Source organism: Manacus candei, unplaced genomic scaffold (genome assembly GCF_025592945.1).
Source record: "Manacus candei isolate 608988 ecotype Guabito, Panama unplaced genomic scaffold, ASM2559294v1 h1tg000010l, whole genome shotgun sequence".
Lineage (NCBI taxonomy): Eukaryota > Metazoa > Chordata > Aves > Passeriformes > Pipridae > Manacus > Manacus candei.
Window position 1 is genome coordinate 6932846 of NW_026138058.1, and position 25992 is coordinate 6958837.

The following is a 25992-nucleotide window of genomic DNA, read 5'->3' on the forward strand; positions in this document are numbered from 1 at the left end:
TCAACCAGAGTTCCTTGACATAAAGCAAGATTTTTGTAAGGAAAAAATAAGATATTTTTCCCTGTAAAAAGGCAAAATCTACACCCCTTATTTTCTTTACTTCCAACTAAGTTTTTCCAAAGTAGGAAAAAGCACATTGTTGTAAAATACTGAAAGGCAGAACTTTCATACACTGTGGGCATCCCAGCATACCTCCTGAATGGCTGTCATGACAACATGTTGAACTGATTCTTCCATCATCATTATGGTCTGGATGTATTCTGAAAAAAAAAAAAGGCCATTCTGAAACGTCATGGTTAAAATTCAAGTCAGAGAACCGAAGATCAGAAGCTGCATCCTTCCTACAAAATGAGTAGGTGCCATGGATGACACTGAAATGCATAATCACCAGTCAAGTCCCACCACAACAAACTCAACAGGATTTTATCACAAGTCTGATCAGACATAAATCCAGCTTATTTGAACTCTACAACAACCAAAAAAGTACATAATTATCTTTTCCTTCTGGCACCTCACAGTTCTGTTATAACTACTTTCACTCCTTTTCTCCATTTGTTCCCAAACTATTCAGGCTCTTCAGGTACACAATCCTTGCATAGGTTGTACTTTTCCATAAGTTTAACAATAATGCCCTGCCTTCCTACAGCATTCTCATTTCAAAGCATTTTCACATCCACTCTTGCTTTCTGTTCTTATTCCTGTGTTATCCCACAAATTAAGTCCCCCTCCACTTTTTCACTCCTCACCTATGTATGTATAGGTGTGAGTTACAGATGAGATACTTTGAGAAACAATACAGTGGTCAGAGGGGCAAATTCTGACATTTAGACTAAGTCAAGGAGTTAATGACTTGCCCAGTATAATGCAGTTTCCAGATAGATACGATCTCCTTTACACATGACCTGTATTCTTTTAATGATGTGCCTAAGGGAAAGATATTGGGGAAAAGTCACCTCTAACTAGTTAATTAGCTCATGCCAAATCTCACTCCAAGTACATAAAACTAGACTGTTCTGATATTTCAAACATGTACATTTAATGTCCAAACTGAGAGAGTAAAGGACAGACAAGAATAAGATATACTTCCCACCTGAGGGTGACAAATAGTCACCCAAAGGAAGGAAGATAATTTTACAGAAAACAGAGAGGACGGGAGGGTTAATAAACCAGTTATTTATATACTCATGGAATAACATTTCCTCTACTTTAATTAATAAGATAGCCAGACCATCTCCTGTTTAAGAGAACAAAAGTAATTTCAGAAGGAGAAACTACAGTGAGTTAGTCACCTGAGAAAACTGAAAGGGGAAACTAGCAGTAAAAGTTAAGATGAATCAAGCAAGAGGAAGACAAAAGGTCTTAAACCCTGGCTGCCACCAAAACCAGATTGAGTTAAATCAGAAAAGACATATATTTGGTGCAACTGTAACATAAACACAGTAGAAATAGTCTTATTTTCCCAAACACGTATTTTCTATTCATATGACTATGTTTTGTGTTTTAAGTGTTTAGAATGAATGTTTGCAGTTGCTCTCAGAAACTACAGCATCCTAGATCACACCAGACACACCTTCAGGCAAAGCTTTCACCCGTGTAGTTAAGGTAATGACTGGAATGCATTCCTAAAATCAGGAGTCACACAGAATAATGCAACAATCACATATGTCCATTCTTAACTATCGCGATCTACCTCATAAATGGTTAAAAGGTAGGCCTGAGAATTTTCCTCTGTAGAGTGATTTTTCAGCTCAGCAAACCCAAATTGAAAATATGTATGTTGGAAGCAAAATCAAATCCACAGTGTGAGTCTCCAAAACTAAGGAAGCTTATAACAAAACGACAGTTACTACCCGTAGGACAAAATCATGTCACCGTGGAAAAAAACCCTACATTTGTCTCTGACAGAAACACGGGAAATAGAGTTTTTCCTCTAAGTATTTACATAACAAGCAAGAAAACATGCTTTGAAAATTTATTACCTTGCTTCTGTTCACAATTCACAGCGCATCCCAAGATAAGCTGAAGCATTCTCCCAAGCTCTGCAGCATCAGCATGCTCTCCAATTAGGTTAACATCAGGAAGGGTGAAGTCATTTATCTGTTGCCCCAGAATCTGTGTAAAGACCCAGTAATTACATGGCTGTATCACTGCACATACACATACACACACATTTTGTACAATGATGATTCATAATCAACAAGAGCAGTTCACTCTTACTTTAAATCCACCTTTAAAACAAAGTATATTGCCTAACATCCAAATATTAAATCATACTGTTTGACACAAATAATATTTAGGAGAAGACAAACATGACCAACACGACACTTATGAGCATCGACTCATAAGCAACTACGAGTTACACACTTGGCAAGAATTTTTTTCTTCAGATAAGAAGGTAACAAAAGCAGGCCACCACACGGATAATTGATTTTTTTTTTAAAGCACTCCATTAAAAAAACCCAACACCTAAAAACACCTCATGTAGCATAAAGTATTATACACAAATCTGACATTTCTTACTACTATAAAGCCAAGAAATTAAATATTTCACCTATACAATACATATGTCTAACACTGACAGGTGAAAAATATAAGCAAAAAACTCAGATCACTAAGCCTTGCACTTCTAGCAAATTTAAGGATAACTTGCAAGTCTCACAGCTAAGAGAGATGTTCCATGGAAGATAATCTCAGTTAGTAGTACAATGATATGTAATTAAACAGCCCACATGCAGAAAGAAAGAAAAAAACCAACAAAACAAAAGCCCATGTGACTCACAATAGTGTTATCTGATTTATCATTAAGACTACATTAATGATTGTCAGTAGATGGAATTAAACAATTCTGCTAAATTGCTCTTTATTGAAGAGAGGCTTGAAAATATGAATATGAAATTTGGAATTAAAACACATCTATGACACATTAATTGCAGATAAAAAGAAACTAACTTCTTAAACAGGGTGTAATAAGGAAACAATGACTATAGAGGGAATCAGTCGTTTGCTGCTTGCCCTTTATGTGCAATACTTGAGAAAACAAGAAACTAGGTAAAGGTATTTAGAAAAAGTATGTAATGTATATGAAGACCACAAAGAAAACAAGGCACTCAGAAGTTTTCTAGAGCTGGGTTTTGTGGGAGTGTTGTGGTTGAGTTTTTCTTGTTGTGTTTGGTGTGTTTTGTGTTGTGGAATTTTTTAAACAGTTTTCTCAAAGAATTAGTTTCAACACTGCTAAAAATATCTGTATACTTTAAAGGACCCAGATTCATTCCTGTTGGAAAAAAAAAAACAAACCTGAAAGAAATACGAAAATGGAGGATAGACTTTGCAGTAACTATTTTGAGATGAAAAAGAGCATTTAACCCTTTTTCAAAACATTACAAAATACCTTTGAAAACTAAGTAAATATCTTTACAAAAAAATTTTAAAAATTTCAGTTCCAGAGGAGTAGAATTCTGCAGCAAGATTAATGGGGTATAACAAAGCATGCGAGCCATAAATAGTTAACTTTGGCTTCTTGTTCTTCCATAGTATAATTGATAAAGACAGCAATGTAACAGAGCTATTGAAAGACTGTCCTCCTGAATACAACACAAATTTCTGAATTCTGGAGAAGGGAAAATGTTAGCATATACATTTTTCAAAGTCTTTTAGCTACATCAGGTAAAATCCACATGCAATCACACCTATATTTTAGTACAAGGTGGCTCTAGGAGAAGGAATCAGATTGAGGAAAACATAAGCAGGATTCATGGTAGAATCCTGTCATCTCAACTATCACCACCAGCATCGCCTCCCTCAGCAGAAAAAAAAAAAAGAAACTAAACCAAAATCCAGTCAGACTTATAAATGTGCATTACCTTTGCAGAAGTTGGTCAGCTTGAAACAGCTCAGAACTTGCCTAGTAGTAAAGTTTTCACACCAGAGACTTAATCATCATACATACTAACCAGTCAAAAAGAAGCTTGCATCACTTTGTCTTAGTAATATTAATTTTCCATAACAAAAACCCAATGTTTCTTTTTAGTATTTCCAGTTATGACCAGCTTGCCTAACCACTGATTTTCAACATTTATTTCAACATGGACATCTAACCATTTGCTGAATGGCTCATAAGTCTAACTTTTTTTTTGAAAGACTTCAGTTTATTAACAAATAACTTAATCTCTGAAGTATTTATGAGAAGCTAATATTTTGAGACAAGCATAGATTTTGTGCTGCAGCCTGTACAGATCAATTTGCCTCAAAACATCACTGAAACTGAAAGCATATTTCAGCTGAAGATTCACCACTGGAAAAAATACTGTATTCTGACTCCTCTGTAATGGTTAATTTCTGAGTTTGCTCAGAATAAGAGAAAATGCCACGGGGTGACTCCAGTATTCCAGAATTAAAATATTTCATATAAAATCTTAATGTGGGGAGAGGCAAGAAATGCTTTACTCTCTCTCCTTACGAGAAAAATAAGGGAAAAGCCAGACTTTAACTGCAGAGGAGGAGGGGGGAAAAAAAAAATCAAACACAGGTACTGTTGAAGTCCATGACCAGAACATACTCGGTAAGGCCATCTAATGTTTGTATGACAGAATTTGCACATCAGGCTTCCCTGGGACCTCTGAGTAGTCAATAAAACAGGTGAGAAGTTTTAGAGAAGGCTAAGACTAGAGAACAGGCCACGAATCACTATCTATGCCAAGAAAACATCAGTACTTCACTTGTAGAATACAATTTATATTCAACCAGTTAACTAAAATATGTAACTATAAAGGTATGTAGATGTAGATTATTTAAAACCATTCTTACCTCATGATTGTAATCCAATATTCCTTTCAAAATTTTCTTCAGGTTGCTTACCTATTTGACAAGAAGGAGGAAGTACAATAAATACAGGAGATAAATTACAGAGAAATGATCTTAAAGTAAGTAATCACAGAGGAATCACACAAAAGAAGCATATAATTACATAATCATGAAATTTATGCAATAGTCTCTTATGATCAGACTTCCAGACAGGATCACAAATCTTTATTAATTGACAGAACCCATTTCTATTTATGAAAAAGATCACATTGTCTTGGAGAGGCTTTAGATCAAATTTTAAAGCACGAATTTTTTTTGAGTACTTGTTTATCTTAGGATTATCTTTGTATCCAGAAGTTGAAGCATTCTTTTCCTCCTTTCTTCTCTTGAAGTATCCTAGTAATCCACTCTCTGCAGAGGTAAACCTCTTCTTCCAAACCAAAACCAGCTATTGCTCAACATTCTCCTTTATTCCCAACCAATGTAAATTTAAATTGTTATCTTTCTCAATAATTATTCCTCTTAGTTCTTTCATTTTTATTCTTCTCATTCCCTCCCCACCCCCCTCTCAGTTCTTACAATTGAATGTCTGTCTTACAGTATCAAGGCAAAATTCACATTTCTCAGTGATGACTTCACTGCTGTACAAAGGTAGCTTCTGTTCACTTGCATAACCAAAGGCACCAGTTAAGTGTCTCCTGCTGTACAGAATCTATGCCACATTTCCCTAGTACTGAATACTGTTCCCTTTCCAAAAGCCCATTTGCATCACGCCTCTGAGAATAAAGGGTGTGTTTAAAATTATAAAAATGCCCAGTGGGTCTCGTAGGTGAAATTTAGACCAAAAAAAAGCTGAAAGTTACTTTACTGAAAGTAACTTCAACAGATTACCACCAATTTATGGCCAAGTATTTAGGCAAAGAATTCAGATAATAGTAGCAGTGCACTGTTTCCTGGGATGGAGGAGCAGTTGAGGGAGCTGGGGTTGTTTAGCTTGGAGAAAAGGAAGCTTAGGGGTGACTTTATCACCTTCTGCAGCTACTTGAAAGGGTGTTGTATCTAGGGAGTTTGTCAAGTTGTGCCAGGGCAGGTATAGGTTGGGTATTAGGAAGCATATTTTCACCAAAAAGAGTTATCAAGCATCGGAATAGGCTGCCCAGGGAAGTGACTGAGTCACCATCCCTGGGGTGTGCAAAGAGGTGTGAATGAGATGCACAGATATGGTGCGTTGGGACATGGCTTATGGGTGGTCTTGGCAGGGTTGGGTTTATGGTTTGATTCTACGATCTTAAGGATCTTTTCTGGCCTAAATGATCCTATGACTCCATGAAATCTAAATAGGATCTGCAGAGAATGAAAGTGATTGAAATAGGACTCACAAAGGTCTGTTGCTGACTGCAGTAGCCACAGCAGCAAGCTGAAACTATAATGAAGGGAGAGCAAAACCTCTCAAGTTCCAACTGTCTTTGAAGCCCACAATAACTTTTAGACTCTTGACTGCATTCCAGAAATACTCAATTAGGAGATTCTGTCCACTGACAGAAGTCATTTACCTTTCAAACGATATGATGAAGCAGTGTTAGGAAACATGATACTGAAATCCAGGGACAAACTCAACACTTCAACACAGTCAACAGACAAAACGAGGTGATGAAAGCAAAATCCAAACTCGAGAAAGGAACAGACTACATACACACACTAAAAGATTTTTGCCATGAGATCCACAGTGATAACATCTGATTACCTTACTCCTATTAATCCACTCCTCTTTGGAAAGAAGCACCAGAAACTGATCCCTTATTAAGATGTAAGAACATTTTTGTCTTCAAAATCACTGAATTTTAAGTGACGCAAGAAACAAAAGCTCATTTGGACTTGAAAAGCGACACATCAAATACCCTGACAACCTAGAATGAGAACTGGAGATGCTACTTCATAGTAAGTATATAACAACATTTACTGTCCCTCCCATAACAGCATAATAATTAGTTTACACCTTCTACTCTGGAACATACACTTTTTCTGCACTACCCAGCATGTTTCTGTAGGAGCTACAACTATCTCTTAGCTATCTGCCCAAAAGCAAGCACCACCACCACTCAAATGCGATGCACAATCATAACCAAAGTCTGCAACAGATTTAAGAATCTAAAGAAATTAAGAAATTTTATTTTTATGTCAAATCACCACAAAGAATACTGCGCTGATTGGAACATAATTTTCAAACTTGATTCATTAAAATCTTCCAGTTTGTAATTTACCTGAGTCTGCTGCAGAAAGAGCCACAGAAACGCAAAGGCCATGTTGCAGAATTTAAGTCCAGTTTACCGATGAGAACATTGTGAGGAACCTTGAACTTGAACATAATCCCAAAAAAATGAGAAACAAAAAGGAAAGTATCCACCTATGAAATACTTCATTTCCCCTTTCCTTGTGAGCATTTTTTAAGTAAAAACCCTTAAACACAAAGAGTCATCTTCATCTATATAACCTTCATAAAGCTTAGAGTTGAGATACTGGAACAAAACCAATATTGATCAAAATCTGTCACAAAAACCAGCGCATAGGGCAGAATCCTTGGAAAAAGAGAACAAGAAACAAAATCAAAAAGAAATCTTGACTTTGCAATCCTATTTTATTCCACTGTCAACCAACAGTATTAGCAACTTGCTTTCAAGAATTAACTGTACCATCTTTATATCTGGCACGTAATCAGTCAACTGTGAGGGTAAAGCAGTTTCTTTATAGACTGGCTTAAACTTAACAATGATTTTCAGTACTCAGAGGGCTCTCAGCTTTTTTTTTTTAACTCATTTGCAGTGAATATACTTAGATGGTTCTACTACCACCAGCAGAGAATCATCACAGAGAAACTATCACCAATGTTTTGTACTTTGAGATTAAACTCAGCAGCTCCACTAACATTTCTGAGGTCATAGCACAAGGAAGGCAGACTGTAAGCAGCTGAATGAAAATGAACAGCCTGAGAAAGTATAAAAGACAACCAATTAGATTGGAAATCTAATCACATCAGGTGATGGTTGCTTAGAATTATTTTTCTCTTTCTTAAGCACATGGGGAAAACCTAACTCTAGTTAATGAAGACCATTAAATTATGTAATGACAGAACACAACAGATAGAATTTCAAATATCAACCATGACTATTAAGTGCCATATCATCCTTTGGACATCAGCCCATGACTACATGGGATGGCTGTTTGCTTGCATCAGCAATGTGACTTCCTCCTTTTCCATACAAAGCACATACACTACCCTCCCAATCCCTTTTAACATCCATTCCCTGCATCCATACCTCTGTTGGAAAACACATGAAACTTCCTAGGGTAAAAAAAAGTCACAACTATGCTCAAAAGCTGTTGCAGCTCACAACAGATGGACCATTAGGTGTTTCTAGACAAATCTCCATTTTCAATCTCTTTTTCCATCTGCCCTTTCTGTTTTATTTCCCCAATCTCCTTTTACAAAGGGCGGGAGCTATTGCATCCATAAAGGCAACCTGCATGTTCTCAATCCTTCTTTGGACACTTCAATTTCACTAATATCCACAGCAGAGCTGTGTGAGTGTTCTCCATGTTCAATTATCACTACCCTCTCAGGTAGTAGCCATCTGGCTATAGTATAGTACTACATACTCAGCACACAGCTTTCAGTATGAGATTGACCCTTAGAACACAGCATTAACCTGATAAACTGACTGGAATGGATGCAGGGATGATGCGATCTGGCAACACCATACAACCCAATGTTTGGTCTTTTTCTCTCCTATTTTTCTTTTATTCTCACCTGTCATATGAAATCTCTATTTATTTAGTTACAATTTACTCTCTGTTTCCAACCTCAGGTCTGTCTAGATTTCTCTCTTTATGAATTTAGTTGTGTAACGAAGGGAAAGCCTGATGAAGTGAACAGAAGAAAATGCCCTTAAGCTTGTGATGGTTGACAGAAAGGGGGCATGGGTTATCTAACCTTTTGTTTTTTCTCCAACATCATAACAGCCAGCCCCCAATTTTGCATTATTTCTTAGTATGACTGAAATCCTGTTTGTGCTGAAAACCCTGTGTGAATTGACTTATTTTTGTTTATTTCAGATCCTGAGTAACCTCTGGAAGTGTTGCTATGGCACACTCTCAAGTGTTTCAAGAATTCAGATATCTCATTAAGGTGCATTCTTCCCATCTGCACTTAAAAGGGGGGTGAGGGGTGAGAAGGGATAGGTGGGTGTGGGAGTGTGGGTGGGGAGGGAGCCTGTGCATGCATCGTTTGCATCGTTCCCACCACACACATTAGGTTTCTGACTTATACTGCATTTTGCAGAAGCATGTCTCATTGCTGATTACAGATGGAACCTAGAGAAAGACTATATCACTAGCTTTGGGGGCTATCCCCCATCAGAGTGTCTTCTACAGAAAGAAAATCCCCAGAAGAACATATACAGCCACATCCTTGACAAGGAAAGAAAAATTAAATGCGGGTCTGAACACAGACAGCAGTCCCACATGCAACTTATATTTGGAGATGCTGTTGACTTAGGAATTAAGGGTATATCAAAAGAGAATTAAATATATCAGTTGCTAATTATCTTTGTGACAGAAATGAATGCTGGCTTACAATACACCTATAATCTCTGCTTCTCGCTTGAAGAAAAAAAAACATTCACATGACAGGCTTCCACCCATAACAGATAAAAACCCTTTAAAAGGATGCTGATGAATAAGTTCTCCTTACCCTGCAAAAGAACAAGAAAGTAGTAGCAAAACAATGCTGTACACTGAAAACTAGCTTCCACTACTCCACCAGTCAAGCCAGCTTGTACTGTAGAAGAATTCAGAGCAAAAACAACTGTACTACTGCAGGGAGTCAAAATTAATTCTCAAAAATCATGTTTGTTTACTTGCAGCATTCATTGGTTATTCCATTTTGCAATATTATACCAAACAGGTATCACTCAAACTGTACTAGTTGCAGAAAGTCTAGTGGCTCCTGCTGTTTGAACGTGCTATTCAGTACTGGAACAAACACAGCTTGCTACTATATACATCAATAAAATTGTACTTTAAACTGATGCTGTAGTCTGAATGCCAAAGCAAAAAGTCCAGAAGTCAAAAATCAAGGAAATAATATACCTCCTTCCTTTCCCAACCTTCCCACACTGAATAGAAAGGGAGGAAAAAAGGGGTGACAATTTTATCCCATACCTCAGAGAGTCAACAGTTTATTCTGTAATTGCCAAAACTGACATGTGTGTACCAAATCAATAACTTGTACCTTGATTAAGGAATTTCATTCTTGGAAAATTTTAGCAACAGAATTCCTTTCTATGCTGCCTTCCATTTTCAATAAAGGTTTTATGTTCAAGATGTCATCTTCAGCATGAAATGCTAGGTCATACACAATTTAAACCCTGACTATATTAAAGCATTCAGTTGTACATAATGAAAGAGATAATGGGTTTGCCTTTTATTTTTTTAACCATCATAAAATTGCAGATGACAAGTAAGTTTCTTTGTTGCCCAAAGGAAGACACAAGCTGTTCTGCATGCTGATGTATGCAACCCTGAAGAAGTAACAAGTTTCTCTACTAAACACTGGTCAGCTGTAAAAACCAGAATGTTTGCTGAATGGTTCCTACTTTGCAAGTCCCCTGAGTTCTAACATTTCCCTTTTTCTATCCTGTGCATTTCTCAATCTCTCAAGTCTGGCAACTTGCCCTGAAACCAAGAACATAAAAAGATCCTTGTGAATTTATCCATTTCTTTTAAACTGGTACAGCAACAGGAAAAATATTTTTAATGACCGCATTATTGCAGTTATCAGAAAATGAACTGCTAAACAAAAAAAATAATGAAAGCTGAGCCATATATTCTTGTTATTCTCCATACAGGACAACACACAATTTAAAATTAATAATCACATCACTCATTACCTTCTCCCAGGTAACAAGTGACAGGACAGGACAGGAGAAAAGGAAATAGCCTAATGTTGCACCAGGGGAATTTTGGATTAAATACCAGGAAAAAACTTTCATGGAAAGTGTTGTAGAACATTGGAACAGACAGCTCAGCCAAGTGGTGGAGTCACCATCCCTGGAAGTGTTCAAAAAATATGCAGATATGGCATTTGGGGACACATTGTAATGGTGAACATGGTAGTGGCACTAGGTTGACAGTTACATTTGATCTTAAATGTCTTTTCCAAGGCTTAATAAGTCTATGATTCTATCATTTTCTGAGTACTTCTATCAACAGTGATTAGGAGGGCTGTGTCAGGCCTACACTTACCTCTGCAGGCCCTCCTAACCACAGTTTCACAAAGCAGAACTACCTGCACGTTACATTTTGGATTGTTTTTATATATGTTCCCCTCCCAGACTGGCTCCTTCACTGAGAGCTTGTACATGTGGTGACTATTATACCATATGGTGTCAGAGGCAAAGAGTGACTGTGTTCAGCAAAAGGAATGTAATGCAGTCATTATCATGACTTGTGAGGCAGTGAGGTAATCCAGTTATCAATTCTCATGGCACTTCTTAAAACATGAAAGGAAATCTGCAATATGGAGTCATTCAAGTATGCTGTCTACATGTTACATCTAGTAACAAACATACGCCTAAAAGAAGGCTGCAGTGATTGGGGAGGTCAGTCTTCTCCCAGTTAGCAAGTGACAGGACAAGAGGAAATGGCCTCAAGTTGTACCAGGGGAAGTTTAGATGGGCTGTTAGGAAAAAATCCTTCACCAAAAAGGTTATGTAGCACTGGAGCAGGCTGCCCAAGGAAGTGGTGGAGCCACCATCCCAGAGGTATTTAGATGTGTAGATGTGCCACTTGGGGACATGGTTTAGTGGTGGACTTGGCAGTGCTGAGTTAACAGTTGGACTTGATGATCTTAAAAGTCTTTTCCAGCCTAAATGATTCTATGAATAGAAATGCACAGACTGAAGTGTTCCCACAAGCCAGACTATAAATGACTGATTGGTTGATAGACATCTACTAATAATGTTTACTCACATATAAAGAAGAACACTTGGCAAAGTATAGGATTACTCTTCTGGTTAAAAAAATAAGAGTTAAAGTATCACACTTATGTCTTCTAGTATTCTTCATGAAAAGGGAAGTGCTGTACAAAAAGCTGGATTATACATCTTTTTTAAACAAAAAAATAATAAGTCTTTAGTTCTTGTTTACACAGATACATGAAAAACAAGATGGAATGACATCAGAAAGAAACTGAAATTTGACCCGATGTTTTTCCACTGTCAGTCACATAAGGAAGTTACTAGATTGCTCAGCTTTTTTTTTTTTTTTCACACCTGCTAAGCCTTGCATCTGCCAAATTGGTGGGAGACATAAAAAATATTTATTCCTCAAGCTCCATATGACAGCTACAGAAGCTGCTGCTCTGCTTTCAATCAGCTGAAATGCTGTTATAACAAACAGTTCTCAATTTGTTGTTCTCCACATTTAACAGCAAAGACTTAAAAAATTAATACTTAGAAAAAAAACCCAAAGAAATATTTTACAGAAAAGTAAAATCTTGTATCCAGCTGTTCACTTGCAATTCCATACACTTCTTTGGAAAGGTCATTTAAATGAACTGCTCTACATGCAGCAGAACTCAAAAGAGTTTTAAAGCTTTTTTAGGGATGATATCCTTTATTCATCAGTCAGTCAATATATCCTCATCAATTTACCCACATTTTTGCTGGCAGCCCTACTAGACAAAACATTCTAAAGCATTCCAGACTTGCACACAGCTGGCCAGACAGCACAGACCAGGCCGATAGGTCTACTGACTAAATCAAAACATACACAGCAGCAGTGTGCTCCATCTTTGTCTCAGGCAATTCAGCCAGTGATGCTGACAAGCCTGCAAGTACTAAAGCATTTCACAGCTGTAGCCATTCCTGAGATGCTCAGAATGGTTTTTGGTGGCTGGAACACAGGAAACATGAACTAACAGTCAAACCATAACTGCTCTGTTTTCCCAATTAGTCAGGCTAAAAATGGAAATTCAGAAAGGTGCATAGATCACTCTCTGAACAAAACTACTCAGAAACTACACTACATGTACAACTGTGTCTTTGGGTTCTAAAGCAAAATGTTCCTCAGTCATAGAACTGGAAACCTGATTGCCTTAAGGTTTGCAGAGAAAGTACTAGAATGCCAAGTGATACAAATGACCCAGCAAAAAGACTGTGGTGGAAAACCATGCTGAGTAGAAACACAGAAAAAACGCAACTTCCTCTCCTAAAGCTCAGCAGTTCTGCAGAAATGAAAAAGTAAAAGGAAGAAACACTTTGCCATTTTTCTTTAAATATATTGCTTATTAAGCTCCTCTTTTTATGCAGCTGCTTCTCAGAGCTCCTTTTTTAAAGCTACTTTCATACTGTGCATTAAAAAGAAAAATCTTTCATTCAACATCTGAAAAACAAGAGAGGTAATTGATGCATAAAATTTGTTTTAATATTTTCCTTTTAAATCATCGAAACCTATTTACAAGTTCAAAATATCTTTTCTTTGCTAAACTGTGCAGTCCTAAAACAACATAAGAAATTTAAAATCGAATAAATGTAACTAAAACAGTTGAAAATTCAAAATTATGTACTATAAAGCAAGGTCTTAATCTGGAAATATGCTAGTGTTTAGGGACAATACTGTATTAAAGACTGAAATAGAGATTCGCAGACAAGCAAAGTAATTCAAATACCTTCAGCCTCCAATTATCTCCTACTTCTGTTTTGATTCTGTTCAGCCAATTTTCATCGAAGTAAGCAGGGTCTCTGAAACACAAAGAGTGTAGAGTATTCATTAAAAACAGGTTAGAGAAACTGTGAGTACACCTTAGTCATTAAGCCCCAATCCCAGGTTTGAGGTCATTTAAATGACTACCTCTTCTGTCTGACACGTTGCCTGAATATAGCTGTTCAGAATCCTGTTACTACTCATTTTTCTAAGACCTTGCACCCTGTTGATGGCATAGCTTCACTTGTGTGCCATGGGCAATCAATGCTTTTGACAAAGCTGCTGTACTTGGAATGTATTATGCCGCTTTTTCCTCCATAAATCCTACCTCTAATTTCTCCTCTGGTGCTGGAGTAATATTTAGTTGCACTCCTGGAAAGTGTTAAAAATAAATACTTTTCCACATATTATGGATCCCTACTGCTGTACACTGCTTACAACTACTCAACTTTTAAATGAAAAGCTTGAAACATATGCTGTAGTGAGAAGAGTTAAAGGAGTAGGTCAATATAATATAAGGAATGGCTCATATTTCATCCAACATATAAAGATAATACAGTTCAGAGTGAAAAAAAAAGCTCACCTTTCTATTTTTTTTATTAGCAAAAGGCTCGTAAGAGTCAGTGTGGTAGGCCAGGTGACACTTCCACATGAAATATTCTATTTTTCTGGATTCATACTTCTGCATTTTCCACTGAGTACTATTAGATTTACTGCTGTACCCTCTACAGATAGAAGGGTTCTGGACTGAGCTCTTTTTTTAGGGGTAAGATGCCATGAGATCTCTTGGCAAAAGTTCAAGAAACCTCTGAACATGCCTGGAGAGTGAAATAACATTTATATCATATATACTGTAAACCAGCAATTACACCAGTACTTTATTAGGGCACAGACTTTGCAGCCACACTTCGTACCTGATGCCCAGCATCTCCTGTATTCCACCTTTCCCACAATGTCTTCACAATGCACCAAGGTCTGCAAGCAGTACTACATTTACAATACACAGCAATGGAGAAAGATCACAGACAGCAATGTTTCTCTACTGATACATTCCCATTGCTATTTTTACACATTTTGTTACAGATCTTCTGGTGAAGATTACAACATATTTCCTTTCCTTTAATATGGCATCAGCAAACATATATCTGGATGAACAGCTTTAATTACTAGTTAAATTGATGTCTCCAAATTATTTCCATTCTAAAGCAGTACAGTTCTAGCACAGGTGACATAATCAAACTATTAAATAGAAAAAGCAATGTCTTATCCAGAGTTTCACCTGGTTTTGAAATAAATGTTCTCAAATAGCTTTCAATGGCCTCTCTGCCATGAGAAGGCAAGTAAAGCTAAAAATAAAATTGATACAAACACATGTAAGATCTACAACATACGAAGAAGGCTCACATTCAGCTTTCACATGAAACAACTAGCTCTCCTTGCAAAAAGCCTCAATTAAAAAGTCTTAATTCGCCTAACTTCCACTCAATCACAACAAAATCACCTGCACAGTAATGAAAAAACATGCAAGTTCAAGCCCCATTTTAGGTGTGGAGTTCAAAAACCACCCTACTATCTCTCAAATAAATGGGTCTTCTGGGAATTCACAACACACAAGTAAGCCTGGTTTAAAAACAGACTCACAACCACAAAATGTTCATTCATGTGGTTGAGAAAGCAGGTATGACTTGTGCTGCATCAGCAAAAAAGATCAACAGGACTTTCTTAAGGATTGTATCTTATAATTTTAAAGGTTGCACTTGATCACTTACATCTCCAGCTACTTCAAGGTCGCAGTGCCATGAAAATTGACTTACCATTTTCATGCTAAATAAAGACTCTAAGAAGCAACATGGCTAAGCATAAACAATATCTCTCACAAGCAAAATTATATTCGGACTGACTGGCCTGATATTGCTGATATTGCATACCCAATTTGCAACAATAAGGGCATCAATAACAGCATCAGCTGTTAATTTCAGGGTTAGATCTAACTCACTCCACTCAGGAAGCCTCAGGAAAAGAAAACAGGCAGTTTTTCTCAGTTACTACTGTAAAAATAACACATGGATCAGCAACCACCTTTTACAGTCTTGATGGGAGTCATAGGCTACCTAAACCTTTATATATGTCATCAGACATATGTAAGGAAGGTCCCTGAGAATTAAATCTAAGCTCAGTGTGGCAGTCCTCTTCCACAGATCCTATTGGTTTTTTTACTTTTATTTATACAAATCTCATGGAAGCATCCAAGGGTCCAGTAGCTCACAGGCAACCCATTCAAAATCATGTCCATATAACAGTTGTCAAAATAGCACCAAAACCTGCCCCCTTAGAGAATCTTCATACAGGTTGCACAATAATTAGTCGCATACTGGAAAAACACTTTGCCAGGAATACAATAAGCAGATAAGCAACAGGTTGGGTATCAACACCAAGAAAATACAGAGATCATTCTTTCCTTCAAATAAATCATCCGCCCTTATAATTTCATTTCTGTCTTCTAAAGTCCAATTTAAAGTTCATGATTAATACCAACAGAAATGCTTTCTCTATATATCAAACTATTGGAAATCAAATCTGAAATAAAAGCTATTCCACAAGGATTTCTACACATACTTTTTAAAAGGGGCTTCTAGATGTTAGGTCATTCACAGTCCTTGCTGCAAACAAGTTTTCCTCTGCTAAATTTTTGGGAATCAGGATTCAATCATATTCAGAATTTTTTAACTGCCTTAGTCTGTGTCATTAGAAAACAACAGTGTCATTCTTATGGTGTTTGAAAAAGCATCACCTAAGGAAATACAAAAAATGTGTGTTGAGAACTGCACAGCTAAACCTGCCATCTCATTTTGAAGAATCGCTGCACTAAACAAGGGCAGTGGATGGAACATCACCATTACCAGGAGATGACTCGTTCATGAACAAAGTATTTTAAATTCAATAAGTTCCTGAGCCTAGATCCAAACTTAGACCATCTCTTGCACTGGATAACTTTTCAGGTTTAGAAAGGTATTTGTGTATCAGTTGATTACTGCCTAGTATCTGAATAGTGCTGTAGATAATTGGGACTTTTCTTCAGAGCACTGTTGATAATGCTCTATCACTTCATGTGATGTTTTCAGCAGTGCTCATTTATACCATCTCCACCTTATTTTGTATGCAAATTTTCCTTTATTTAAGCAGTCATCTCTCCATATCACAGATGCCAAGAGACAGAAATACTCTTCTGAAGAAAACCAACCCACAGAGCATGTAGTATAACTCATGATTATTACTCATTTTGACAGTGGTACAGTAAACTGCTTCAAGAAACGTCTGTTTACAAAAAATTCCCTCCCCCAGCAATAATGTATTAGCATGGCTTTTGTGTTCTGCATGTGTCAAAACATACACAGTGTGCTGCAATGTATAATATATCAAATGAATAATTCATTAAGAGGACACGATGCACAGATGAAAATACATACCATCTCTTACATTTACCAAGGCCAGTATGACACAGGAAGGGAGAATCAAAACAAGAGAGATACCTGGTACTAAACAGTCTCCAGAGTGAGATGAAAGGAAAATTTTAAAACATAGTATAAAACAGGAAATTATGCTGTTCTAGGGATACCAGTGGACAGTAAAAATATAAGGAACATCTGAGAAGGTTAAAAAAAAAAAAGAAAGAAAGAGAATAAGGATGCAACTCAGAAGCAAGCTATGGCACTTCTACCAGCATAAGCTACATGATTTTAGGCAGACAGTCTACTCATAGACAGTTTAAACATCTTTGGCTTCCAATCTTTCTCCTGGAATACAACAACACTCTGTAAAATAATCATCCACACTGATTATGTACAGGCATCTTATCTTACTGTATTTCATACCACTGCTAGTCAGGACCAATAACCTTCACATCTGAAAACAAACAAACAGTGAATCTTACAGAATAACACAAAAAAAAGTAAGTTTAAGCTTAGGCTGATTTTCCTCCTCCAAGACAATATAGTCAGCACTGGAGAATTTCATTCAATGGTACTTTAACCTGAAATTTGAAGATAAAGGTTTATGCTATAAAGAAAGAAAATGTCCCTCAGAGATTTACCAATAACTTTATTAACGACTGTAAGCAAAATGCTCATGCTTGGTTACATAGAACACATTTCTGCCATTTTCTACCACATACTACATCAGAAGTGAAAAGCTTCTGAAGGGGTTAGTAATTTCTGCTGCAACCTTTTCTTCCTTTCTTGCAGCAGCTTTGTTACAAAGAATTCTGATAAATTTGTTGTGATTGAATGGCCCTTACCTACAAATGGGCTGCTACTTTGAATCTGAGAAATATTGAGAACTATGTACAAAAGAATTCAGAACAATGGAAGAAGCTTTTGGCCCCTTCTGAACACTTGGCACAAGGCACAGCTAGTTTTCATCAGCTGATGAATAAGCAATGTTCCTCCTTTTTAATTTTACTGACAATAAATCCTACAGTTCTTTATTGTGCACATTTTCTCTATGTCTAAAACAACAAATTCCCTAAACTAGGGGTCTCTCAGAAACTGTTCCTTACGATAAACTGCTACCTCCTCTCCTCATAAGTACCAGTGAACTCTTCCTATTAAGGTAGAGGTTAAAAAAAAACAGAAATAATACAGTTCACTTTCAAAATTTTAGGTTTTCTGGAACAAACATTATCCTCACTCTCCTATGGAAATACATCCAGAGCACTGGACCACCCCAATATCTTTAAATTTTCATCACTGCTCTGCCTCACTTAATTTGATTTCTTCATTGACAATATTTTCTTCATTCCTAATGAACTTTTTTCTTTTTTTTTTTTTAAATTCTCACTGGATATATTAATCTGCTATTTCAGCCTTTATCTAATTAACTTCTTAATACTAGTAGGCTCAAAGAACACATACTGATAAAGAGACTCAAATAGGAGGCAGCTATACTGAAAAACACCCAATTTCCAAGGAACATGAATTACAAAAATAGTACTTTACCCTCCTCAATGGAATAAAAGTAACAGCACTTCACTTTTGTGTCTGCAGCCAAGACAATAAACTTGCCCTTTGAAGATTACCTTTTTGACAGATTTTCATGTGAAAGACAAGTGTTCAAGTTTTCACTGCAAATGACAGGTTTGCAGTGATCTGCTGCTTTCAGGCTGTGCTTGCTCTTTGCTATTTAATGTCACTGCATGACTTTTCCAAATAATCTTAAGTCTTGCTCTTACACATTTCTCTACCTGCCAGTGCTCCTTACATAAAAAGAAGGGTAGACTGCAAAAGCCTGCTCTAGACTTGCTTCAAATTGTTGAACATTCCCTAATTCCCTACACATTCTTCCTGTGGTACCTTTTCAAAGAAGCATAAAGAGGATTTCATTGGTAGGGTTGAATTTGTTTTTGTTTTAAAGAAAGAATACTTAAAATGGCTTTGTCAACACGCTTCTGATTAGTTTTCTATTCAGCTATACAAATGCTGATCCCTGTATCTGACCTATATTCCAATCTCTCACATCCAGGAAAACAAACAATGTTTGGCTATTCTGCAGCCCTACTTCAAAAATCAATTAGACCAATCTTCTGTTACACTTCTTATTACACATTATTTATCTTCTACTTTTCTGGTTAAAAAAAAAAAAAGGCAGCAATAATACTTTCCCCCAAAGACTGTTCATATATTAACATACAGACTGAGGAATGAGAGGCTGGAAAGCAGTGCCACAGAAAGGGTCCTGGGGGTCCTGGTCAATGGCAAGTTGAATCTGAGTCAGCAGTGCCCTGGCAGCCAGGAGGGCCAACCCTGTCCTGGGGGCATCAGGCAAAGCATCACCAGCCAGTCCAGGGAGGGGATTGTCCTCCTCTGCTCTGACCTGGGGCGGCCTCATCTTGAATACTGTGGCAGTTTGGGGCACCACAATACAGGAAGGATATGAAGCTGTTAGAGAGTGTCCAAAGGAGGGCAATGAAGATGATGAAGGGCCTTGAGGAGAAGCCGTGTCAGGAGCGGCTGAGGGCACTTGGTGTGTTCAGCTGGAGGAGACTGAGGGGAGAGCTCATTGCAGTTACAACTTTCTTAGGAGGGGAAGAGGAGAGGCAGGCACTGATCTCTTCTCTGTGGTGACCAGTGACAGGAGTTGAAGGAATGGCCTGAAGTTCTGTCAGAGGAAGTTTAGATTGGATATTAGAAAAAGGTTCTTCCCCCAGAGCGTGGTTGGGCACTGAACAGGCTCCCCAGGGCAGTGATCACAGCACCAAGCCTGACAGAGTTCAAGAAGCATTTGGATGATACTCTCAGGCACATGGTGTGACTCTTGGGGTATCCTTTCAGGCCATCATCCTTGGACTCGATGATCCCTGCGAGTCCCTTCCAACTCACCATATTCTGTGATTCCTATTGTACAATCCAAGATCAGATTGCTGTTGCTCTTCAAAGTTTATCTCAACAAGAATTAAATCAAGATTTAGCAATATTTGTTGCTAAATTGTTGCATGAGATTCTCCGTATCCATTACACAAGTAAGCAAAATGTTAAATCTAAAACACAACTATCAGAAAGTAAGATAGTCAAACACTAATTTTGTCAGGTTCAAATCATTACCTAAAGCATAAAGAAAGAATTATAAATTGTTTAGGTGATCTTTACTATATAAACTGGGCAAAGTAAAGAATTTCTGTGTTCAGTGGCAGTACTGCAGTTGTCACAGGAAATATTTTAAAATCATGCTACAGAAATGCAATATTTGTATTTTACATCTGTTTTTGAAACATCACTTCATCAGCTGAAAACACTATCTCAGAACCACATGCTTAAAAGTGTTGCTTTGAAATATCTGACTACATGGAGACTTCCTCTGGTCCCCCTTTTATTCTTCCTGTGAACTTCTCTCACTAGCAGTAAGGCTCCTGCTCCTGAGGATCTGAACCTACAGAACAGATTCAGTGTCCTCACAGCAGTTACGGTGTCAGGAGCTCTGTCAAACAAACCATCTGTGTCCACCAAACCCGAGCCATGCTGCAGCACAAGAGGGGAGTGGCAAGAGTTAGCACAATGGAGGACCCTGATCTTCTGACTAACACCATCTAAGAACGGTTGCTGCTTGCTAGGGGTTTGAATTCCTGGAATTGTTGAAAGACTGCCAAAGCTTGTCCAGCTCTTACACAATTACTCTTCCTGCTCTTCCAATTGGCACAAGCTGTACAGCTATGGAAACCTGGAAAGTACACTGTGATTATGTGGCTTTCGAAGCTATGGTAAAGGCTCAACTGATGTTCTTCCCAGCTGCATCAGTCAGTGAGAGGGTTCTGAGGAACAGACAGATCCTGCAGGTCAACAACCAGCTGTGAACTGGTGTTGGCAAGGTTTTAGTTTCAATGGCCACTGAATCATTTTGAGAATCAAGGACTGCTTTGAAGAGATGGGATCCACCTGACTGTGGTGGGCAAATGTATCTTCACCAACAGGCTGGCCAACCTGGTTGGACCAGTTTTGTAGAAGGAAAAATAGAGAAAGGAACATTTAGTGACAAAGTAGTGGACTCTGTTGAAAAACAAAGAATGTGGGACAATGTGAACAAGAGATACCTCCCAGTCAACAAAACACCCTCTTCTGGGTGAAGAGGGATCACCCCAAGCATATGCACATAAATGAGGAAAGGCCTACAGAAAAACACTCCAGGGAAAGCTTCATTCTTGAGACTCAGCAAGACTGGATGCTTATGTGGAGTGCTTGTGCACTAATGCACGCAGCATGGAAAACAAACAGGAAGAAACAGAGCTCTGCATGTAGTTACAAGGCCACAGTCTCACTGGGATCATGAGGACATGGTAGGATGGCTCCCATGACAAGGCTGCTGCCACGAATGCATACAGGCTCTTTAGGAAGAACAAGCTGAGAAGGCAGTGACAAGGGAGATGCCCTTCATGTGAGAGAGCAGTGGGAATGCATGAGCTCTGTCTTCAGATGGATATGAGCCAGCTAAGAAATTATGGGTCAGGATGATCAAGCAGACCAAGATAAGTGACACTGTTATATACTCCTGCTACAGATTGCCTGAGCAGGATAACATCATCCTGGACAAACTGATGAAGCACGACTTGGGTAAGTGCATAGCAAGGTGGGCTGAAAAATGGCTGAAATGCCAGGCTCAAAGGTTTATGAGCAGAAGCATGAAATTGAGCTGGAGCCCAGGCTATTAGCAGCCTACCCAAGGGGCTGATACTGTTAAATGTTTTTAATAGGGACCCAGATGATGGAACAGAGGGAAATTTGTCATACAATGTAAAAACGGAAACCTTACACATTTCACAAAGGTACATGCAAATAAACACCATACACCAGTATATGCTGGGGGCCAACTGGTTGGAAAGCAGCTTTGCAAACAAGAAGCTGGGTAGAAACCAAGCTGAAAATGCTCCAGCAACATGTCCTTGTAGCAAAGAAGGCCAACGACAACCTGGGCTGTGTTGGGAAGATCATTGGCAGCAGGCCAAGGGAGGCACTACTCAGGTCTGGTAAGACTACATCTGAAGTGCTGCATCCTGGGCTCTCCAGTATGAGAGGGACCTGGACATACAAAGAAGTTCAGCAAAGGGCAAATAAGATGATTAACAGACTGCAGGATCTGTCATACGAGGTGAGACTGAGTGAGCTGTTCTGTTTTTTTAGCCTCAGGAAGAGAAGGCTCAGTGGGATCTTACCAATCCTGTGTATAAATAGCCTGATGGCTCCTTCTTTATACCCTCATATAATCTCAGTGGTGTCCAGTGAACAGGCAAGAGGTAGTGGAAACAAACAGAAAGACAAGTACTTCCAACTGTGCATCACTAAACTGACAGTTCCATTCAGTTTATCACAGAAGTTTTATTGCATGAAACTAATTCTAACATCACTGACTGCAGTTTCAAGCAATAATCAGGGCCACCAGTTACCTCATCTTGCACTGGTTTCAACTTTAAGTGTGAATCTGCAAGTTTAGTTTTAATCCAACTTATTTTCACTAAGTTCACCTCGAATAAACATCTCCCTAAAACAAAACTTTTTTTTTTTTCATTTAAGCTAGTTATCTGAAAACTACAGAGAAAAATCATATTAGTCATGTTCCAGTTTCAAGTACCATCTAAGCATAGGAAAACCACATCCTTATGGAATACCAGCCAAGACTGAACTAAAACACATGTAGATACAGAAAAATGTACGAATAATAAAACTTAGTTCATTAAGTAAACAATTCCTTACATTTTTTGAAGAACCTGGGCCATCACAACCCCACTCGTTAAATCTTCCACGGTCTGGCATGGTGCCTCAACATTAAACGTCTGGATCTGTGGTAAAAAGGAAAAGGTTATTTCCTTTTACTTGAATTTCAAAGAATTTTCAAAAGTTTAAAAAAATTCCACCAGCAGCAAACAGAACAGATTAAACTCCACAAGTGCATTTAGGGTACATGTTAGGTTTAAAAAGCTTTATATTTAAGAGCAATCAAAGAAAAGAACAGGGTTTAGCATCCTTGCTTTCACAATAAACTTTGCTGCAAATAACTGTAGTACATTCTCCAAAAGGCTAATTTTCCACCACTTTTTCTACTTTGAAAAGTCACTGGACCATGCAAGTACTTCCAGAGCATACATTCAAAAAAATCCACTGTCTCAATTAACGTACGTAAGAAACTCAGTTTTTAGAAGTAACACTGATCACACAAATTGTTCATCAGCTCCCCACAACCAGAAGATCAAACACAGAGTGACATATTCCAAACTTAATTATTCCCTACTATCAGATGGAAGAGAAGAACCAAGTGCTGCTACACCCTAATGGGTCTACGCACTACTAGTGTTCTGAATACTTCAGGGTGTTTTATCAACACTGTGACAGGCACTACAGTCCACAAAGCAAAGCTCTTTTCTTCCTTCCTCTCTTGGTGAGAAGAAGAATCTACTTCAGTACAATCTTTTTAATTGGTCTACGTTATTTTGAATGAACATTAATTTTAAATGACGTGGATGAGTTCTGTGAAAATAATGTTGATGACGTTATTTGGAGGGTATCTGCCTAATGCTCTCTGCTGCTCTCCTTCTCCTAGGAGAAGCCTGGGTTTATTTGTAGAAAGGAGTGCTCATATGCACCACAGACAAGACATGCTACAAGAGCTCTTACAGCTTCAGAGTACATAAATAAATACGTCAACCAATTTTTTTCTGAACATAATGTACAACCATTCCTGTTTTAGTGGCATTTGAAACAGTAATATTGGTCAGAGTCATTTCCCAATAAATACCTTTTATGTATGTGTCTTACAATAAAAGACAACTCATGTAACAGTGGAAAATTTTGCAGGTCCTTCTCTGAAGAGAAGGCCCTCAAAAAAATCAAGAGCACAACAGTCAGATTCTCACAATACCTTTGGAACATCATGTTAGCACGCCAGCAATGCCACTTAACATTTATTTGGAGAACAGGCACCTAGGTGAATGTTCCTTTCTTTCCTTTAGTCTGGAAGAAAAAAACCTAGCATTCAATTAGGAAAAAATCCAGCAATGATATCCACGAAGAGCCAAAAAAAACGAGTCCCCAGAGTACGTTTGCTGATCAAGTTCAGCTGTGACCAATGAATAGTCACAAATGATGTCCATGTTCCAAAAGCACAAGGATTCACGTGCCATTGAGAATACTAATGTTTTTCATAGTTAGATGACAAAGAACAGAAAGAAAGGCTGAAACTAACGTGACTTGTTTCTTCACATACACTTAAATTTCGTAATAAGTGTATTTTATTTGCTTGTATATTTCAATTTTGTCAAATTTATGCTGCAAAGCATTTATTCAAATCTTTAAAAAAGAACTGTATCCTTTTCATATCCTTCAGAGATTATCCTTCAGAGATATGATAGTAACAAGTTCTCTTCAAAAACTCTTCCATAAAACATCTTTACAAATTTATGTCAAAGTTAAACTCCTATACCATTCTCAGATAGTTCTACAGTATCCTAAAGTGCTCTAAGAAACAGCGTTCATTTTCTAGAAGGGACAAAATGATAAGAATGTGGCAATGCAGAAGCAGAGTCCAGCCATGGAGACAAATAAGCAAATTTTTGCGTGCATGTGGGTGTGAGTCCCTCTGAACAGCTATTCAGTAACACCTGTTAAAACAGTGCTCTTCCTCTGCATTGTGATTTGTTTCCTTCTGGGAGACCTCTCTCTTCCTGCTGGAACTGCTTCTCTGCTCCTAAATCCTGAGTGCTTTGCAATACAGTCCCCACATCGTTAGTTGCACAAAGCTGTCAATTAATTCCCATTCCCGGACAGGATTCTTGGATATTTTTCCCCAGTATCACTATATGGAGCCCCGACATCATGTGTGTGGGCCCACCTGAACCTCATGAGGTTCAACAAGGCCATGTGCATGGTGATGCAGCTGGATCAGGGCAACCCCTGTTATCAGCACAGGCTGGGGGATGCATGGATCGAGAGCAGACCTGCAGAGAAGGACTTGGGGGTGCTGGTGGGTGAGAGGCTGGACATGACCCATCAACGTGCCAACCACATCCTGGTTGGTTCATCAAAAGAACTCTGACCAGCATGTCAAGGGAGGTGATTCTCCCCCTCTACTCTACTCTCATGAAACCTTACCACCCTTAGCACAAGAAAGACATGGACCTGTTGGAGCAGGTCCTGAGGAGAGCAACAAAACTGCTCAGAGGATTTTCCTCCTAGGAGGAAAGGCTGAGAGAGTCAGGGTTGTTCAGCCTGGAGTGGAGAAGGCTCCAGGGATCCCTCACTGTGGCCTTTCAGTACTTAAAGGAAAGGTGGGGACAGACTTTTTAATAGGGCCTGTAGAGACAGCACAAGGGATAATGGTTTTAAACTGGAAGAGCGTAGACCCAGGCTAGATATAAGGAAGAATTATTTTATGATGAGGGTGGTGAAACACTAAAGCAGGTTGCTCAGAGAGGTGGCAGATGACCCTTCCCTGGTAAGGTTGGACTGGGCTCTGAGCAACCTGATCTAGTTCATTAGGTCCCTACTCAAGGCAAGGGGGATTGGACTATTTGACTTTTAAAGGTCCCCTACTACACAAACTAATCTATGATTTTATAAGAAAAAACTCTTGGAAAAAAAAAAGGGAGGAAAAAAGCCCAACCACTTGGCTCAATCACTACCTCTAATAGGCCTTCACACCTTTTCATCAACTAAGGGTTCTTTTATTTAATTTTATTAGATATTAATCCAGATCTCTGATCCACACAGACACAAACTTGAGCATTTTTATACAAATCTTAAAAGAAGGAGTAGCAAGTAACTCTTTGAATGCAAAGGTAGTTATCACCAGGGACTAAATAATTGCTTCAGGAAGAGACAATACCTTAGAAAAATTTGAGTTACAGTTCCTAATTACATATATGACTAGTAAGGATTTGTTATCTACTAGGGATAGGAT

The 25992-nt window shown here is 38.2% G+C and overlaps 1 protein-coding gene across 4 annotated transcripts in view; it reads right to left on the minus strand.

Moving 5' to 3' along the window:
- HOOK3 (hook microtubule tethering protein 3) overlaps positions 1–25992 on the minus strand; it is an 82614-nt gene that overhangs the window by 46901 nt on the left and 9721 nt on the right. For 3 of the 4 annotated variants that reach the window (XM_051777537.1, XM_051777539.1, XM_051777536.1), the window contains exons 2-6: positions 22794–22879; positions 13526–13598; positions 4804–4854; positions 1980–2112; positions 193–260 (exon numbers count right to left, since the gene is read on the minus strand). In XM_051777537.1, coding sequence (XP_051633497.1) covers positions 193–260; positions 1980–2112; positions 4804–4854; positions 13526–13598; positions 22794–22879 — 411 coding nt within the window. Of the gene's footprint in view, positions 1–192; positions 261–1979; positions 2113–4803; positions 4855–7061; positions 7157–13525; positions 13599–22793; positions 22880–25992 lie in introns of those variants that run through there. The other variant, XM_051777540.1, reaches the window with a different exon arrangement.